Source organism: Carlito syrichta, unplaced genomic scaffold (genome assembly GCF_000164805.1).
Source record: "Carlito syrichta isolate Samal-C Ts95f unplaced genomic scaffold, Tarsius_syrichta-2.0.1 Scaffold316187, whole genome shotgun sequence".
Classification (NCBI taxonomy): Eukaryota; Metazoa; Chordata; class Mammalia; order Primates; family Tarsiidae; genus Carlito; species Carlito syrichta.
Window position 1 is genome coordinate 339622 of NW_007260283.1, and position 14731 is coordinate 354352.

General features: G+C 38.3%; 1 protein-coding gene across 3 annotated transcripts in view; it reads left to right on the forward strand.

Moving 5' to 3' along the window:
* RASAL2 (RAS protein activator like 2) overlaps window positions 1–14731 on the forward strand; it is a 362379-nt gene that overhangs the window by 337767 nt on the left and 9881 nt on the right. For all 3 annotated transcript variants that reach the window (XM_021706868.1, XM_008073803.1, XM_021706869.1), the window contains 3 exons: window positions 7275–7409; window positions 11937–12139; window positions 13572–13659. In XM_021706868.1, coding sequence (XP_021562543.1) covers window positions 7275–7409; window positions 11937–12139; window positions 13572–13659 — 426 coding nt within the window. The remainder of the gene's footprint in view (window positions 1–7274; window positions 7410–11936; window positions 12140–13571; window positions 13660–14731) is intronic.

Sequence of the window (14731 nt, forward strand, 5' to 3'; positions counted from 1 at the left end):
ATAAAGTTTTACATTCTGAATCAAGAGTTTAATGTGACTGCCCCACTCTACCCCCAGCTCCCTCTGGAAATACCAAGTCCCATGTGCCTTTTCCTAGAAATGGCTAGAAAAATAAACAGTTGAACACCTAGGTAAAACAGAGGGCAGAATGGTAGAAATACAGGTGATTGACAAGTTTTCTAAACATTTGCAAACCCCTTGTATTTCTGTTTATATGGACAAGCCCTGCTAGTGTCACATCCAGTCTAATATGAAAAGATTTCTAAACTTTCTTCTTGACAAATAAAATGTTTGCCAAGAATTTAATCATTTCATCCTTACATATTACATTGGGAGGCACCAATTAATATTTTGCCCTTTGAAGCAAACCAATAATCATGTGTGTGTGTGTGTGTGTGTGTGTGTGTGTGTGTGTGTGTGTGTGTCTGTGTGTCTGTGTGTGTATGTTTCATCTAAAAAGATTTTTCTCCTAAAAAGCTTTGTATTTGTTGAGTTTTTTTTTTTTATTAAGCCTTTTATGCCACAAGACTGCAGTAAAATACCAGTGTATTTCTTTAATATCTTGGCATTTTTCCAGGTAGGCATTTACTGATTTGGCTGCTTCTGCCTCCAGTCTGCAGCTACAATCAGAGCTCCTTACTTCTAATTATCTAACAGTTAATGTTTTAAAAAACTTGGAATATTTATGAATCCTCGGATACAAAAGTAGAAGAAGGGATAAAAGGCATGACTGACTTAAGCAGACTCTGGGAGCAGACTCCCTAGGCTAAACCGCTTAGTTGGCCATCCTTTCCTGAGAAATAAAGTTGTTCTTCAATCTTAAATTTTTCATTTTTATTTTGTTACATTTTCCAAAATTATACCAATTCATTTGATTTAATAAGTATTTTATTTAAAGAAAAGGAATATGTATCTTTTATATATAAATATAAACATAAAATTTGTGTGTGTTAGGAAGCTATCCTTCATTTACACCTTATCATGAATTAGTTTTCTCACATTACTTTTGTGCTAGCTTCTAGTTGAAATCAACTACTTTCAGAGAATTAAAGTATTTGGGGGAAGAGAAAGGGAATATAAGTAATTTTAGGGATCGAGTACTGTATGGAAGTAAATAAAACTCGACTGAAAGGCTCAGGGCAACATGAGGGTAGGAAGTAGAGGACATCAGATCGGCAGAGAGGGACAGAACAGAGAAAGGGCCCTCTTCCTACTTATCAAAAGTTTACTTAGGACCAGTCCTGTACAGAAAAGGAAAATAAAAATTTTCTTAAACTTACTGATTCCTCTTATATCATCTAGTGCTCAATTCCCAGGACCCATGACTCAGGCTGACTGTTTATAAATGTAAATTAGATAACTTTGTATGTACTCATCTGGAAACAATGGTCATGTCTAACATTTTATTTGTAGGAAAATATAATACCTATCACATAAGCTCACAGTACACATTTCTGTGGCTTATGAATGAGAAGGCTGCCTGGATGGATGGGAGCTGAAAAATGCATACTGTCCCCAAACAACCAATTTAAAAATTAATTTTTCAGCAACCACTGTTAATGAGTCAGGAAATATCAGTATTATATTGGCATGTAGTGGGACACACTTTGAATATTCATCTTTATTTATGTCTTTGCTGATACTGCCATCATCATATCAGTTGAAGCATAAATTGCTTTATTTTGATTGTTCAAATTTCTGTTTTTTCTACACTGGCTCTTTCTACCCAGATGGCTCATTCTTTTTAACTTATGTTGTTTGTTTTTTTATTCCGTATCTTCCGTTTCTTACATCTCACTCCCCTGGAGCCTCTGAAGTTCTATATAATCAGCACATTTTTAAGGCAAATTCCTTTACATATTTTAATTGCAAATTGTGTTGGGGAATTCTTCTCTCCCCAAAACTGGAAGATTTCTTTGTGGGGATTGTTCTGTAGGCAGCTGTAATTATCAGTGGCTTTGTCCCATGCAAATTCCATTTGTATCTTAGCACAAAGGAGCAACCATTGTTGGCAGTGCAACTAACTTCAGTCTTTTTTTTTTTTTTTGAGTTGGAGTCTTACTCTGTTGCCCAGACTGGAGTACAGTGACCGCTCTCGGCCACTGCAGCCTCGACCTGCTGGGCTCCAACGATCCTTCCACCTCAGCCTTCCAAGTAGCTGGAACTACAGGCACGCGCTACCACACCCGGCTAATTTTTGATTTATTGTAGAGATGAGGTCTTGCCAAGTTACCCAGGCGGATCTCGAACTGGCGGGCTCAGGCAATCCACTCACCTCAGCCTCCCAAAGCGCAGGATTATAGGCTGAGCCACCAAACCCGGCTTAAATTCAGTCTTCTCCATCTAATGAGTAGGAAGGAAATATAATCCTAGTGAAACAACTTACAGAGAAAAAAGGTTTTTTTCAGGAAACTGTCTTAATTTTTTACCCCTTTGGGCCTCTATTTGAATTTCTTTTTTCTCATTTTCTATTTTGTTTTTTATATATCGTGTACTTTGTGCAAATATAGAGTTTATATATTTACAGTATATGAGTCATTTAGTTTGAGCATGCTTCCTAACCTTAGAAATTCAAATTTGAAGAGGCCTTTTCAAATATATAGTTGCTGGGTGTGGTGGCTCACGCCTATAATCCCAGCACTTTGGGAGGCCAAGGCAAGAGAATTGCCTGAGCCCAGGATTTTGAGACCAGTCTGGGCAACATGGAGCAAACTTATCTCTACAATAAACCAAAAAATCAGCCAGTCATGTTGGCACATGCCTGTAGTCCTAGCTACTTGGAAGGCTAAGGGAGAAGGACTGCCTGAGCCCAGCAGGTCAAGGCTGCTGTGACTGTGATCGTGCCACTGCACTCCAGACTCAAAATAAAATAAAATAGTTACGTAGGAGCTAAATACTGGGTACACACAGGCATAAGGACGGGAACAACAGATGCAGGGCACTCCTAAAGTGAGGAGTAATGAAGAGCAGTATTGGTTGAAAAACTATCCATTGGGTACCATGCACTTCACCACTTGGGTGACAGGCTCATACAAGTCTAAACCTCACCCTCAGTATACCCAGGTAACAAACCTGTATATGAACCCCTCAAATCTATAAACTAGGTACTTAACAGGCCTGTCAGTATGATACTGCAGTTTTCCCATTTGGATTTGTTGAAACTTCTCCTAACCAATCTTTTGAAGAACTCTTATAAATTTACTCAGCCCTTTATTTGGTGTTGATGGAAGTGTTATTTATTTATGGGAACCTGACTATTTCAGACTATGAAGAAGATGAAGCCAACAAATCTAGTTTCTATCTAGTAAATATTAGCAAGAAACAGAGAACTGGCCTGTTCTCAGCATAGGCTATGACTAATTGTAGTATCAGTGAAACTGCTGTATCAGATCTTTTGCCCTAAAGCGTTTTTTTTCTTCCAGGAAAACCCTATATATAGCTTTATCTCAGAAGGAAGATATTCCTGATGGGAATTCCTACTCCTTTTTTTTGTTTTTGTCTTTTGATGATCCTGTTAAAAGTCAGTGAATATAAATTGTCTTCCTAAGGCTGTTGTTAAGGAAGATGGAATCTGAACCACTTGCTAGTCTTTTTCTTCAATTTTTTTATTGTAAACAAGAGATAATAATTTTTGCTATAATAATTTTTACCCAGCTTATAAAGGAGATCGAGAAGTCATGGGAAAAAAAGACTTTGATGCACTTCCAGAAGATTAGAATAAACGCATAGAATATTCTTTTATTAGTAATAAATTATATTTTAGTAGTGAATTCTAAAGAGAAGCCAGAATAATAAATGAATAATGTTTTATTGAGCATCTTTTGGCGTTTAACTACTTACCATCATTTAAGGCAGGATATGATATCATTAGACTGGCAATCTAATTGGGAAATAAGACCAGCACACATAAGACCAAATAAATAAATAAAAGACAGTTTTTTCATATGAAGAACATATTACAACAAAAAATACTTTTGAAACAAAAATGACCTCTTTTCTTCCAGTCTAGCACAATAACTACATTTTTATTCAATATTATTTTCTAATTTTATAAATGCTTTATCACATATAGAAGGAATAAGTTAGGATTGATCTGTCAGTTGTATTTATTTTGTCATTTTGATCGCCTACTGTATGCCAGACAAAGTGCTAAGATATATTAGGAAGTGGCTGAAAATAAGATTCAACCAGTAAAATAGGAATAGATTCACAATGCCCAGTTCCCATTGTATAGTTTCTTGTAATTCACTGGCTATTTTATTAGTCCTTCTGAAGATACTGTTCCACCATCACCAGTGGAATAAACCAACCCTTGTTTTTACAGCTTCTCACTTAATAAAGCCTAGATTATACCAAGGTGTCTTTTATTGTTGTTGTTTGATATGCTTTTAGGAGTTAAGATCTCTTCTTCATGTGTTCATAGGAATACCATTAGTTTGCAGTACATTTATTAGCACTTGGTAAATAGTACCCATCACAAGTCACAGGAACAGAAAGTTTATTCAAACAACATCTTGTTACCTGTATAAACCAGAACACTAGTGAATTAGCTGCCTTGAAGTAATACATTTCAAATAGTAAAGTCGTTATTAGTTTTAGTAACTACTGAATGGAAAAATCCTGGTTTAACAATAAAGCAGCTGCCCCACCCTCTGTGCTAATGTGATAAGAGTATCAAACTAAAAAAAGGCATTTGTCTCCTTTAATTATTGACTTTCTATTAATTTTTAAAGACTCACTGGTAGCCGGGCTCGGTGGCTCAGCCTGTAATCCCGCGCCTTTGGGAGGCTGAGGTGAGTGGATTGCCTGAGCCCGCGGGTTCGAGATCCGCCTGGGCAGCGAGACCTCATCTCTACAATAAATCAAAATATCAGCCGGGCGTGGTAGTGCACGCCTGTAATTCCGGCTACTCGGAAGGCTGAGGCGGAAGGATCGCTGGAGCCCAGCAGGTCGAGGCCGTAGTGGCCAGGAGCGGCCACTGCACTCCAGTCTGGGTGACAGAGTGAGACTCCAACTCAAAAAAAAAAAAAAAAAAAAAAAGACTCACTGGTATATTAATTTGCCTTCCAGATACAAATATATCAAGTAAAAACCTAAACCCCTTGGTGCTATTTTTCTTTACCAGTACAAAAGCAATTTATTATGCTCTGCTCCTGAAGTCCAGTAGGGGGAGAACTGTAGTGTGTATAAAGACCTTTGCAGTTTACAGAGTACTTTCATGTGATCTCATTTTTTTCTTAGAACATTTGATGTGTATAGTTATCTTCCTTTAATAGGTAATACTATATCCTATAGGTCAATAGTTCCAAGAGTATGATAGTCAAAATTATTTAAGTGTATAGAGAATATTTATTTAATTACTCATGTAATATTTTAATAATTAGAAGAATATATGTAAAATGTATAGCTATTAATATAAAAATATACAAACATAGCAAACTCATGATTTTACTGATACTGCTTAGCACAAAGGCTTAGATAACTTAAAAAGATTGTTTTAAAAGTTAGTAAATATATCAGTGATAAGATGGATGTGGCAAAAATAATGAAAGTAATACAAAAATAAAGTATAAGAAACATACCTGCATACCATGGTGAAAATAGAGATAGACTTTTAATAAGGGTTGCTGAAGTTTAAGATGTGTTTACTTGTTTCTTGATCCAGTCGTGAAAATGGCTTTATAGAAGAAATTTCTAAAAGTTCATTCACAATTGATTGTGTGCATGTGTGTGTGTCTATTGTTATAAACTCCACACATCCATCCTGAAGCATGAAGCCATTTTTATTTAAATATATCTATAATCTGTAAATCAGCTAAACCAGGTTATTCTTCAGACTTTTCAGAAATACCTTTATATTACTTTTGCATATATAAATTTTAAAGTCTCTCCCAGCACATGTCTGATAATCTTTTATAGTCTCTGCAACCATTTTCTAAAATCTAGTCTTTATAACTCGCTCAAGGTCATCAAAAATACTCCTTATTTTAAAATATATATTTAAAGTTTAACTGTGTTCTATTCCAGGGTAATATAAAGATTCTTAAGGTATCTTAAAAAGATATCTCTGCATGGGAGAGAAAAATTCCCTTTAATTTTGAAATTATGGAGTATTGGTCCTCAAAATACAAATCCACCCATTTTAATCATAAAAGCCAAACTCACATAACAAATTTTCTTCCTTCTCTTGCTCCTCCCTCCACTACCACCCCCCCACCCGAAGACAGGGGGGGAATAATGTGTTGTGTATTTTCACCATTGTTTATGAAGAAAGCACTGATGTTCAGTAGCCTAATATGAACTATAATATCCATTGCCTCTTTTTGAAACATATAGTAGTGACCGACATCTAATCTCTTTCCAGCACTCTGAAAGTTCCCAGGAACGTTCACATGCATTATCTTATTTAATCCTCATGGCTTCCTATGTGATAGTCTGGATAGGTAGTGGTGATGGTGGTAATGTCCCTATTCAGTATATTAGGAAAATAGTACTTAAGAGATAAAGTGATTTTTATTAAGTTACACAGTTGCAATTCAAGACCAGAATTCTTAACACTGTACGTCTGTATTGGAAAAGGACAGTTTATCTAACTGCCCTAATGTGGGTAGACTATCCAGTGTTCATTGTTTTGATCTTATATTCAAGAAACTTTAGGATCCAAAATATGGACTCCTGAGCAGTCTGAACCCATCAAGAAGTCAGTGTGTCTTCTGCAAAGATAACCAATATCACTTTCCCTTATCTTTCTCTAAATGATTCATATGAAAACTAGGTATCTGGCATTCTGATATATAAATGGACACCTTGCGAGTTTGTTTAGCAGTAATCACTTTTTTTGTTTCTGATCATCTCTGGATTAAACATATGTTTCATCCATCAAATTATGTTTTCTTTTTCTCATTCTGTCATCATCTTATTTTTTTAAATTTTTTAAACTTTATTTTAATTTTAGTAGGTAATTTGATACCAACCAGCATTTGGACCTCTAGGCAAATTAACAATTTTTAGGCCTTGGTTTTCTTTAGAGGGAGAAAAAGGATGGTTCTTGGATGTGATGTATACAGATTTTTATTCAGAATAGTTTATGCTTATGCAAATTGTGTTCTCTTTCACCACCCAGCCTTGTCATTAATAAAATATTACTTAAAGCAGAGACCATTTGTTAGAAAACTGAGAGATCACAGTTATGTCTTCCAAGAATAGCTCTCTTTGAGAATCATAACGAGTGGGTGATCTATTTTGGAAAATGCTAACAGCTATTTCTGATGCAGGTTCAGTCACCTGTGGACTCTGCCACCATGTCCCCAGTGGAGAGGACAGCAGCCTGGGTTCTGAACAATGGGCAATATGAAGAGGATGTGGAAGAAACTGAGCAACACCCAGATGACACCAAGCACGCTGAGAAGGTAGAACCTAGGCAGACTTTATGGACGTATGACCCCCAAAGCGATAGACCACTAAAGGGTTATACAGCTAAGAACACAGTCTCCCCCCACCCCATCTTCACCTCCAACTCATATGCTAACCATCATGTACATGTCAGTGTAAAATAGGCCTGTGTGTGTGTGTGTGTGTGTGTGTGAGATTATATGTGGAAAATGTCCATCTTGCTGGTGGGAAGTTAGCCATAATTTATTTATGTAGATGTTAATCTAGAAGGTACTCTGCTGTTCATTTCTAGTCATTGTAGGTAAATATGTAGTGTTTCTGTAAACTGATTGAGTCTTTCTCAAGGACAAAAATGAGTGTAGAGTGAGACTTTAATTTGGTAACAATTTTTTGGGGGGTGGTTTTTTTTGTTGTTTATGTGTTTTGCCTTTTCTGGATAAAGAATGCCTAGCTATATACATAATTCTTTTTTTTTTTTTTTTGAGTTGGAGTCACACTCTGTTGCCCATACTGGAGTGCATTGGCATGCTCCTGGCCACTGCAGCCTCGATCTGCTGGGCTCCAGCTATCCTTCCACCTCAACCTTCCAAGTAGCCGGAACTACAGGCGCATGCCACCACGTCCAGCTAATTTTTATTTATTTATTTATTTATTTATTATTTTTGATATATATTTTTTATTTTAAAGTTGTGGAGTTAAGGGCTAGGTATACAAATATTCATTGTGCTGGTACCCTTGTTGAGGAGGTGTGCCCCCCTTTCCCCAGGCAGATATTGCCTACCGTTAATCCCACCTCCCTTCCCCTCCCTGTCCCACCATCATAGTTTCCCGCCACTGTTAATCCTTTTCTTATAGTATTATGGTAGTTGTTCAAGGTCCACTTACGAGTGAGAACATATGATGCTCAGATCTTTATTTCTGTGAGAGATCACTCAGTATTATAAACTCTAATTCCATCCAGGTTGCTGCGAAATTCATGATTTTGTTCTTTTTTATGGCTTGTAATATCCCATTGTGTATATGTACCACATTTTTTTAATCCAGTCCTCTTGATGGACAGCATGGTTGGTTCCATGATCTTGCTATTGTGAACAATGCTGCGGTAAACATACGTGTGCAGGTATCTTTTTTATAGAGTGATTTGAGTTCTTCAGGGTATACTCCCAATAGGGGGATTGCGGGGTCATATGGAAGGTTGATTTTTAGAGCTTTTAGGAATCGTCACACTAATTTCCACAGAGGCTGTACTAGTTTACACTCCCACCAACAGTGTAGAAGTATTCCCTATTCACCACATCCTCTCCACCATCTGTTATTTTTTAAGTTATTGATAATGGCCATTCTGACTGGAGTTAGGTGGTATCTCAGTGTAGTTTTAATTTGCATCTCCTTGATGACTAGTGAGGTTGAACATTTCTTTATGTATCTGTTGGCCACTCGTGTCTTCTGAGAAGTGTCTGTTCATATCTTTTGCCCACTTTGTAATGGGGTTGTTTGTTTTTTTCTTTTCAGCATGTTTGAGTTCCTTGTAGATTGTTGATGTTAGGCCTTTGTCAGACATGGAGTTGGCAAATACTTTTTCCCAGTCTGTGGATTGTCTTCCTGCTCTCTTGATGGTTTCTTTGGCTTTGCAGAAGCTTGTCAGTTTAATGAGGTCCCACTTGTCTATCTTATCTCTTATGGCCTGGGCACTCCGTTTTGCTCAGGAATTGGATGCCAGTTCCAATTTCCATGAGGGTATTTCCTTCCTTTTCTAAGGTTCTTATGGTTTGAGGTTTTACATTTAGGTCTCTGATCCATTTGGAGTTAACCTTTGTGCATGGGGATAGATAGGGGTCCTGTTTCAATCTTCTGCATGTGGTCAGCCAGTTTTCCCAGCATCATTTACTGAATAGGTTCTCCTCTACCCAGTGGTGGGTGGTAGAGGCTTTGTCAAAGATGAATTGGTTGAGACATTGAGGTTTTGCTTCTGGAATCTCAATTCTATTCCATTGGTGTATATGTCTGTTCTTGTACCAATACCAGGCTGTTTTGATTATTGTAGCTTTATAGTAAAGTTTAAAGTCTGGTAGTGTAATACCTCCTGCTTTGTTTTTTTTGCTGAGGATTGTTCTGGCTATTCTTGGTCGTTTGTGTTTCCATATGAATTCCTGTATTGTTTTTTCTAGATCTGAGAAGAATGTTACTGGTAATTTGATGGGTATTGCATTAAATTTGTAGATTGCCTTAGGTAAGATGGACATCTTCACAATGTTGATTCTTCCAATCCGTGAGCATGGAATATTTTTCCACTTGTTTGTGTCATCTTTGATTTCTTTGAGCAGTGTTTTGTAATTTTCATTGTAAAGATCTTTCACATCTCTGGTTAGGAAGATGCCAAGGTATTTCATTTTTTTGTGTGTGGCTATTGTGAATGGGATTGTGCTTTTTATTTGGGTTTCTGTTTGTTTATTATTGGTGTAAAGAAATGCAATTGTCTTTTGCACATTTATTTTATACCCTGAGACTTTGCCAAAGTCCTTTATCAGTGCAAGGAGGTTTTTGACAGATTCTCTTGGGTTTTCAAGGTATGTAATCATGTCGTCTGCAAAGAGAGATAACTTGATTTCCTCTTTTCCTATTTGGATACACCTGATCTCCTTCTCTTTTCTTATTGCTCTAGCCAGGACTTCTAATACTATATTGAACAGAAGGGGTGAGAGTGGGTATCCTTGTCTTGTTTTTATTTGTTGCAGAGACAAGGTCTCGCCAAGTTGCCCAGGCTGGTCTCGAACCCCTGGTCCTAGGCAGTTCTCTCGCCTCAGCCTCCCAAAGTACTGGAATTATAGGCTTGAACCATCGCTCCTGGTCTTGAATAGCTTTTTTTTTTTTTTTTTTGAGTTGGAGTCTGACTCTGTCACCCAGACTGGAGTGTAGTGGCATGCTCCTGGCCACCGCAGCCTCGACCTGCTGGGCTCCAGCAATCCTTCTGCCTCAGCCTTCCAAGTAGCTGGAACTACAGGCATGCGCTACCACACCCAGCTAATTTTTTGATTTATTGTAGAGATGAGGTCTCGCTGAGTTGCTCGGGCAGGTCTCGAACCCACAGCCTCAGACAGTCCACTCACCTCAGCCTCCCAAAGCGCGGGATTGCAGGCTGAGCCACCAAGCCAGCTTGAATAGCTTAAAAAGACTTTATTTTTGAATATTTTTTTAAGTTGACATGGGGAAAAAGGGATTATCAAACAAGAACCTTGACATCATGAATAGCATTATCATATTTAATTATAATAAGACAATTCACTTTTAACTATGCTTATTAATGTAGTATACCTCTCAAAACTGTCTTAAAAGCTCTCATCTTTGACATTCTGGAATAACAAGCATAGTTTTAGACCATGATGTTGGGTAAACAGTAGCTAGTTGTCTAGTTGTCAATTAAATGAAATAATATTATGTTAAATAAATTGCATTTTGCAAAGCATCATATAGACTTATTAATTACTAATAAATACAAGGAAACCATCCATAAGATAACTTAGGCTTTTTCTTACTCCCTGAGGCTAGGAGGGAATAAAATGAAAGTTTAGGCTTCTCACTTCACCTAGAGAATTTGATATTCCTTAGCGCACACCTGTAGTTCCGGCTACTTGGAAGGCTGAGGTGGAAGGATTGCCAGAGCTCAGCAGGTCGAGGCTGTAGTGTCTGGGAGCATGCCACTGCACTCCAGTCTGGATGACAGAGTGAGACTTCAACTCAAAAAAAAAAAAGAAAGAATTTGATGCTCTTATGTGCTCAGACCCACAGCAACTACAGTACAGGAAAAGACCATGTAACTAATTAATTACTGAATTTATGTCAAGTTTTTTGGTGAGAACACAGACATATATGTTCCGGCCAGCTATACCAAATTGGGCAACTGAGTCACATCATGGAAATAGGCCAAGAGTCAATATTAATTTGCTCTGGAGAACATGTAAGCCTTTGTTTAGTACTTGCAACCTGAATCTTTTGTACTTTTATAATTAGGGAGGAAACTGCAATAACTTCTGCTGTAAAATTCTGTGTATTCACTTAGTGGCTTAACATTATAGAAATGTTGCTTATTCTCTTAAAGGACTGATCCTAGTAGAACAAAGAAATAACAGTCTGATGAGCCAAGATAGAAATCCTACAACACAGATGATGATACTGAAAGTGTTTTTTGTTGTAGACACCTGGCTTTGGCATACGTGATTTGTCAGCCTTGTAAGTTTCATCTGTTTTTTCCTCCTCCCATTCCATGCCATCACAGATTGGATGTGGTTTGCAGCAGTGGTAGCTTAGTGTAGAGAGATACATAAGTACATGGAATGCCAAGATGTAAAGTGTAATTTTAGGAAAGAGGACAAAGCTCCATCCACATTTATGCTGGTTGTGAATCTTCAAGAACATCAGCCACAGCATAGGGACAACTTGGATGGATTCTCCCTGCGCTGCCTAGGGTTTATCTTGTGAAAAAGGAAATCACACATTTCTAACACTAAAGAAGCTCTAGTTTCCTCTCTCTGTCTCCTCCGCTCTAGTATGAACAAGAAATCACTAAACTGAAGGAGCGCTTGCGGGTGTCCAGCCGGCGGCTGGAGGAATATGAGCGCCGGCTGCTGGTACAGGAACAGCAGATGCAGAAGCTGCTGCTGGAGTACAAGGCTCGGCTGGAGGACAGTGAGGAGCGGCTGCGCAGGCAGCAGGAAGAGAAAGACAGCCAGATGAAAAGCATCATCAGCAGGTTAGAGGACTGCCAGGTGGTAGATGTGGGCTGGGCAGGGGTACAAGGAAGTGGGGAGAGGACCAAAGAAGCTTGAAGGACTGACTGCAAAAGGCACTTTCATGCCCGTGTAGACTCTGGTACTCTGTACAAATGTGATAACTGACTGTATCTCTTAAAATATCCTAAATATGTGATCTAGGGGCACTTCCTATAAAGATAAATGTGGTCTGTTTTTCTCTAACCATAGCAATTAGGAGAAATGAAAACTTAGTGACTCACTTGAGAAGTCTTAGAGGAGAACCAGGTTTGTAAAAAGTAAGTATTCAGTGCCCAAAACTAATTTAATCTTTCAGAACAAGTCCAGAAACTTGAAAAAGATATTGGATACCTTTAAGACCAGAGGACTGAGAGAGAGTGCCATAGAGGCCAAAGGAAAACAAGAAAGGGGTCAACTTTACCAAACACTTATGTGGCATTCGTTGTGGCACTTTTCTAAGCACATAATAAATACTCATATGTTTAATCTTTATCACACCCTCTACATAGGCATTATATTATTCTCATTTTACAAATAAGCAAGCAGGCAACAGATTCATTAAGTCACTTGTACAAGGTCACATAGTAGTACACCAGAATTTGAAACCAGTCATTGAGACTCTAGATTCCACACTATTAACCATGATGCCTCAATGTTGTCAAATGCTGTGGACAAACCAAGTAAATGGATGACAGAAAGTTTTGTGGTTTTTTTTAGTGTGGGTTTAATTGACAGTGTTACTGAGAACTATTAGAGTCTCAAAGTTAAGCTCTGGTGGTTGAGATATGAATGGTGGACAAGAAGAAAACTAGACCAACTAAGTGTGGAGTATTCTTTGAAGAAACTTAGCTCTACAAGAGAAGAGAAAGATAGGGCAGTGGTTCTGGGATAACCTGAGATTAAGAGAGGGTTGCCTCATCTCTACAATAAATCAAAAAATTAACCAGGTGTAGTAGCCCGTGCCTGTAGTTCCAGCTACTTGGAAGGCTGAGGCGAAAGGATCGCCAGAGCCCAGCAGGTCGAGGCTGCGGTGGCCAGGAGCAGCCACTGCACTCCAGTCTGGGCGACAGAGTGAGACTCCAACTCAAAAAAAAAAAAAAAGAGAGAGTTGTCTGGTTTCTGTTGGTTGGTTTGCTGTTTTAAGATGAAGTAAGTTATGCTGAGGAGGGGATCTGCCAGAGGAGTGGGAGGCAATATTTATGGAGGGACTTTCCAAAGGAGGTGAAAATGCGTGGGATCCAGGTGCAGGTAGAAATCAACCTTGGATGTCTTCTTCCAAGGCAGAGAGAAGAAAGAAGATGATTGCTGGTCTTTTATTGGCAAGGAGTGGAATTATTGAAATGTAATGAGTCTTCAGTTTCTCGTTTCTAGCTAGCCCTCTCTTTGAAATGTCTCCTTCCTGCCACGTCCTAGGCTAATGGCTGTGGAAGAGGAACTGAAGAAGGACCATGCTGAGATGCAAGCAGTCATTGATGCAAAGCAGAAAATAATTGATGCACAGGTAAGCAGGCTTTGAGTCTAGTAGAATGCCCTTGTTTATAATTACTCTTATATCCTGACTTCCATCCTTACAAATGCCAAGGAAAATGGGTCATTGAAAAGTTCTCAGCATTACCTTTTGAAGATTAAATGAGTGTCTGTGTGACCTCCATTACTTTTCTTTCTTTCACTGGTGAGAAGTCTGTTTACCAGCAAAGTATTAGCATGCTTAGTGCAGTTGCTTGACAAATCTCAACCTAGTGCATGACAGGGTTTGCTTCTTTCCTTATGGAAAGGAGAGTATTGTCTAAGGGGGTAATTGTGAAAAGTGCATTGCATGTGTCTGGCTTGTGACCTCCACTGACAATTGCTTGGCTGTGCAGTTCATGGTTTTGTCAGTCGCATCCACTACCATCAACCTCTATCCCTGACAGTCATGGAATTGCACGGGAAAGACAAGCCTATGAGAAGATACCTTTCCTTGCCATTCTTTTGGTTCAGTATTTGGCATTGCTGCTTGGATGTGCTTGGCTGTTCTTCTTTGTTGGTGCTATGTTTAGAGAGCCTCTTTTGATAAAACTTAAAGAAAATTAAAAGGCTGATGAAATCAGAACGTAGGCTTCTGTTCACTATAGGTTACACCTGTGACCTCACTGGGATGATGGCTGCCATGAGCACCACACAGGGACATGTCAATGTTCAAAGCAAAATCCAGGAGGCATGAAATATTTCTAACTCCTTTTCATCTTATCAATCCAAAGAATGGTTGTATTTCTTAGAATGAAACAAATTACAAAAAGCAGGTACAGTTTTGACAGTGGCTGATCTAGCCACTGGAATGTATCGCCTCCCTGAAGACAACCTAGCCAGGTTTGCATTTTTCAACTTTAAATACCCTATCAGTCCCTAAGCTGTGAAATAAAAATGAGAGCAAGGACTTTATGCATAGGTGATCTACTTACTCCCTTCTCTGCGTATCAGCCAGAAGTCAGTATATGTTAGAGACTCTAGAATTCTTAAATATGCATTTATAACAGTTTAGTTTGCTTACAGATTTATCGTAGGATGGTAGTTTAATTTTTAAAGGAATTGGA